The 6,037-nt window shown below is 39.5% G+C and overlaps 1 protein-coding gene across 1 annotated transcript in view; it reads left to right on the top strand.

The window, feature by feature from the left end:
* LOC121813078 (up-regulator of cell proliferation-like) overlaps window positions 1-3,857 on the top strand; it is an 18,350-nt gene extending 14,493 nt beyond the window's left edge. Inside the window, exon 2 of the mRNA XM_042216567.1 lies at window positions 3,350-3,857. Coding sequence (XP_042072501.1) covers window positions 3,350-3,857 — 508 coding nt within the window. The remainder of the gene's footprint in view (window positions 1-3,349) is intronic.
* The last annotated feature ends 2,180 nt before the right edge of the window (window positions 3,858-6,037 follow it).

Below are 6,037 nucleotides of genomic sequence, written 5' to 3'. Positions count from 1 at the left end.
GCTAGGCGCAGTGTTGTACCAGAGACAAGATGGTAAGCTGCGAGTTATTGCTTATGGCTCCCGTACTCTAACAGCGGCTGAAAAAAACTACCACTTCCATGCAGGAAAACTAGAATTTTTAGCATTGAAGTGGGCTATCACTGACAAATTCAGAGACTATTTGTACTATGCCCCAACATTTACTGTCTATAGCGATAACAACCCGCTAACGTACATTCTGTCAACAGCCAAACTGAATGCCACCACATCAAGATGGGTCGCTGAGCTCGCTGATTTTCACTTCACCATTAAGTACAAACCAGGGAAGGAAAACAGTGATGCAGATGCTTTATCAAGAATGCCACTTGATGTCGAAACCTTGATGAGAGACTGCTGGCCCTACTCTTGCACCAACACCAGAGCCTCTTACTGGAGACCATCTGGAGGCGCCTGACCCAGCTGCCGTGGAGACAACTTGTGAGGAGGCAGAGCCCACTGAAGGTGACATACCTGCCCCTCCTCCACCTGTTGTACTCGAGAGACTTGAGGAGGAGACACCTCAGCGGCCACAGCCAGAGAGACACCCACCAAGACGGATGACATATGACCAACTGGGCACCCCATCTTGCTACAGTGTTCAGTAACTGCTTCCTGTGTACCCGGGCCTGGTTCCATGGTTTCCAGCTGTGCAGTCATACTGCACCCAGCCCATTGGTTTGTATGGACTCCAGCAAATGTAAATTGACACTTTTTCACTGATGACTTGAGAACTGTACTTACAGACTGTCATCAAGAAAAAGACATGAACTTTTCCCCATCTGTGGATTATAACCATAGACAATAGACTTTGTGAAGACTCACATATGGACTGGTTATAGACTTTGTCTTCAATCACCAGTGATGGACTGTGGTGAAACAGGTGTTAAACCTACAGAATTGAGGACATTGGTTCACCCTACTGTTGATGTCCTGACTACAAGAGAATATAGACTGAAAAGCATCTTGTTGGTATAATGTCGGGACGACATTTTTTGAGTGGGGGAGAGTGTGACAGGTTGAAGGACTACTGCATATAAAACTGTTCAGTTAATACTAATTCATATCAGTTGATATAAGGATGAAAATAATGTAAATATGGTAAGAAAATGGTTAAGAGTTTATTATTTTTCATGTTATATTAATGGCTTTCATGTTACTTAAGAGAAATACAATCTATACATCAGCGATCGGCTAAGCCTTTTCTGGGATCGATTAGTAGTGTCTCTATTCTCCACTAGGGGGCTTTCGCGCGTTCTCCTCACTGCGATGAACTACTGCATGAGAGACGCAAGTCATAATCACTCTCGTGATTCTTTTCCCCCTGTTTTCAGGTAAAAAGTGTTTAAAAGTTGATATATTTCCAATGTGTACACTGTTAAGATATTTAAGAGATAATCCTTCATTGTTTTGTAAGCGTTAGAAGCATTATATTACAGTTTTGTGCACATATACGTGGCGGTTTTGAGTTGTGTTTTCTACTGTGTAATGGCCATTAAGATAACTGCAGGAGCTAAAAATGCTGCGATTGTCAGCCATTTTGTCAGGAAACCTGCTCAAGTATATGTATAGTAAGCACTTTAGTATTTCGGTTTATTATTTAGTGTTTTTCTTCCACCATGTGACATTTAGCAGTACAGAATGTGAAACGTTTCTGCTCATTTTCGCGGCAATAAACTACTCCATGAGAGACGCAAGTCATAATCACTCTCGTGATTCTTTTCCCCCTGTTTTCAGGGGTGTAACAATTCTGATGGTTTTCTACAGCAGGAAATGTCACTAAAAATGTCCATGTGTCAGTTCTCTGTTCCTCTGCTGCTTTCCAATCAAGACACGAAACAGTGCACACTCATGCTGTGGGCCATGAGAGACATTGTTAAAAAGTACAGACCTCAGTCTCGGTCAGAATTCAAGGGCTTCATTGAAGACAGAATTGTTCTCTCTGAACTTCCAATGATCTCTTTTGTCAGACTGGGTGAGTGCTCCTCGTCCAAGTCAGAGATTCTCAATAAACTTCTGAGCAATTCTCAGCAGTACCATGACACCTTTGTTCATCGCAACATGGAGTGTGGTGACAGTCCAAGAAGAATATCCAACGGACTGACTGAAATTACTTGGTATCTTCCTTGTGGAAACACAAACATTGATATTTTCAGTCAGCCAGTGGCTGTAGCTAACCTTCGTGGGGACATTGAATCATTTGAAACACAATACTCCTTTCTGTGCCAGACATCTGCAGCAGTTTTTGTGTTCGTTGACCATTTGGACTCTGAGTGCAGTCTACTTACTAACCAACAGCACAAGGCACAGATCTTCTTGGTAGGTAACTATGAGAGCCAGAGCTTCAGTTTAAATACGTTAGAAACAGTAGCAACCAAGTTGGACTTGACTAACAACAACATCATTATTAAAAAAAAAAAAAATTATGCCGATTTTGTCAAAAGTTTGAGGAAAACAATCAGTGATGTAGTTGAGAACTCACAGATAAAGATGCAAACAGAGCAGATGGCAGAAATTGCCCATGAACTGGGAATCCTGGTTGATGAAGACTCTCCAGAGTGCCAGACTGCAAAGACAAATGCAGAAGCCATCACTGCTGAAATTCAAGACATCCATAAATACAAAGAAGATCAGCTTCCACGGCAAGGTGAAATATGGAAAGAACTGACCTGCTTAGAGAAGGAAGAATTTCAGCTTAAAAAAGTTGGCTCCAAAAATATAGAAGATTACAAAAGTGAACTTCAGCTACAGAAAAAAGAACTGCGGAAAAGGCAGAACTCTTATAACATGTCGACAGCTATGACATGTTTCATCAATGCAATATCAAGGCCAGGAACAGAGAGGTTTTATTTCCTGAAATGGATGCGAATGAACCTCGATAACCTGTCTCGTATAAAACTGTCGGAACTTCGGGAGAAATATAAAGAAAAATGTAAGAACTCTGAGAACAAAGAGGAGATCAAAGAAATTGACAGACAAATTTCCAACAGCTCACTGGGGATTGAACACTTCTTCTGTGAAATGGGTCAGATCTATGAAGCCTCACTGTCCCTTTCACAAACAGATCCAGCACGTCAACAGCTGCAGCATCTGCCCAAACTGTGTGCAGAGTTGTTGCTTGATGGATTTCCTCTTGAGCTTGTAGATGGAGATGCATCCAACATCCCTCTCAGATGGGTGACTGATGTTCTCTCTCAGCTCAGTGACTTGGTGTCTCCAAACAGAAAGATACGTGTAGTCACAGTTCTTGGAGTTCAGGGCACAGGAAAGTCCACTCTCCTTAACACCATGTTTGGAGTGCAGTTTGCAGTCAGCAGTGGTCGATGTACTCGAGGTTGCTCATCAAAATCAATGAAGACATGAAAAAAGTCCTAAACTGTAACTTCATGGTGATCATTGACACTGAGGGCTTAAAGTCACCAGAACTTGCACAACTAGACAACAGCTATGAGCACGACAATGAGCTTGCAACACTTGTTGTAGGGTTGAGTGATGTCACCATTGTTAATATTGCAATGGAGAATTCAACTGAAATGAAGGACATCTTACAAATAGTTGTGCATGCTTTTCTCAGGATGAAGGAGGTGGGCAAAAAGCCTAAATGTGTGTTTGTTCACCAGAATGTGTCCAATGTTTCAGCCCGTGAGAAGAACTTACGAGACAGGAAACTGCTCCTGGAACAGTTAAACGAGATGACCCAGGCAGCAGCCAAAATGGAAAAGATTTTCAACATTCAAGATTACAAAATGGCTGCACAAAAACTGGCTGACAGCATCATTGATGCTTTCAATCAATTTGTGAGAGAAAAAGTGAGAAGGAAAAAAATGTACAGTGACACGTAGGAGATCCTACACATCACAGATGAGAACCTTGAGAAAAATCAAGACGTCAAGGCAGACCATGAGTTTGAAGTTCTTCTAAAACAGCATGTCTGTGGAATTGCTGCCAGAGAGTTTACAAAAGTGCATAAAGAAAATGATCCCTACAGATGTTTGATTAAAAACAAGGACAGGTTTTGTGATGACTTCAAACATGTGGTTAATAAAGAAGACCAATGCCAAAAGAAAGCAGAAGAATTCACCAACCAGTGCTTGAAGCCTGCTGTTCAAGACTTTATCAATCAGTCCCTGGGTCCTAAAATCATTGATGAAATGAAGACATGTGAGCAGTTCAGCACACAAATGTCCTTCCAGTGTTCAATTTTACTGGATCTGCTTTTGAAGGAGGATTTTAAAAACTACTATAAATATATTTTCTCATATCAGGATTATGTAAAGACATACTCAACCAAATAGTGGAAACTCAACCAAAACTGTGTCAACAACATCTGAAGATATTCACAAAGAACTTGGTGATAAACTGGTCATTGCTCTTGGTGCTTTCATGTTTTTGAACAATGCTGACAAGAACAGTTTGCTGACTGGCTCATAGTGTCTGTGAATTAGATGGAACAAGATCTGAGAAAAGAGTTTCAAACATTGAACTTTGAAGTGAAACTACAGCATCTCCATGTGCAGCCTGAAAATGAGTTTTTCAACAAACTGGTTGGTTGTGGCAAACAGTGTCCATTCTGCAAATTTCCATGTGATGGAGGAGGAAAAGTCCATACTAAGCACTCTGCTTCACTGCATAGGCCACAGGGTCTGGGTAAATACACTTGGCATGTAACAAAGAAACTTGTCACTGACATATGCTCTTCTCTCATGATCAGTAACGGCCGTTTTAGATGCAGTGCTACAAAAAGCACCCTTACAAGTGTTACAAAGAAATTTATCCAGACTGGAAAATCCCTCCAGATTCGAGCCTTGAGGCATCAGACCACTGGAAATATGTAATGGCAAAGTAAAACAAAGACTTTGCCAAAGAATATAAGGCAGAACCTGCTGATATTCCTGAAACTTGGAATGTCATCACAAAAGAGCAGGCAGAAAAAAGCCTCAAAAAAACATCAAGTAACAACTTATATTCCTCCTCATCTAGAACACATTCCAGATATCATGTCATATCATTTAGTTTTAGTTTTTGTCATATAGAAGAAAAACTAATATTTCATAGACAAACTTAAATACATTTCTCATGCACTTTATCATTTAAAATAAGCTTTAAAAGTGCAGTTATTCAGGTTTATTTTATGTGTGTTTGCTTTTACTCAAGAATTTTTTAGTAACTGATTCAAGTAATTATAATAAAATTGAAGAAGACATATAAGGCTATTCACAAGCTTATTGACAGATGTACATGAGCTTATTTTTGCTTTGTCAGATAATAATTATGTTTGTTATAGATGACTGATTTATTTGTTGTTTGTTATTTGTTTTTTTAGGACAGTTAATTAAAAAGAAGTCCATACAAATTTTCTGTTGCTGAGGCATCTAATGGCAAGTATTTACATCTTTAGCATTTTAAACAATAATATATGGGTTTTAAGTATGTGACTTTCTTACTCAGTATTTAGAATTTACTTTTCTTTCACTTGCATATGTGATCTTACATATTTTCCCTTTTTTAATTTTTTACAGGACCATTTTATATCTTTATGGTCCACAGTGCTACATTTTCTCTTATGTTAAATCACTGAATTGTAACCTTGGTTACCTCAAGGTACCTTTTTATAATTTTCCCATAGATTTTGCCATTTTCATTTTGTAATTTATTTATAAATTCCATGCATTCTGCTGGCCCATACTGCAAATAAAATCCTCTTCTGTGCTCATGTACTGAATTTTTGGCTAAATAATCAGCTCCTTTATTGCCTTCAAATCCTGCATGTGATGGAACCCATATATTCTGATTTCTTTCTCTTGCTTGCATAAGTTAACTTTGGAATGCACATCAGCCATGATGTGCAATTAACCAGCAGACTGGCCACACATTGAAGTTCACAACTGCTCACATATGTTTTGAAATTCCTTGCTGATCCCACATACAGTGGGGCAAAAAAGTATTTAGTCAGCCACCGATTGTGCAAGTTCCCCCACTTAAAATGATGACAGAGGTCAGTAATTTGCACCAGAGGTACACT

Source organism: Haplochromis burtoni, unplaced genomic scaffold (assembly GCF_018398535.1).
Source record: "Haplochromis burtoni strain Fernald_Lab_line unplaced genomic scaffold, NCSU_Asbu1 Contig_1119, whole genome shotgun sequence".
NCBI lineage: Eukaryota > Metazoa > Chordata > Actinopteri > Cichliformes > Cichlidae > Haplochromis > Haplochromis burtoni.
Note: the sequence above shows the minus strand (reverse complement) of the source record. Positions and strands in the feature narration are given on the sequence as shown.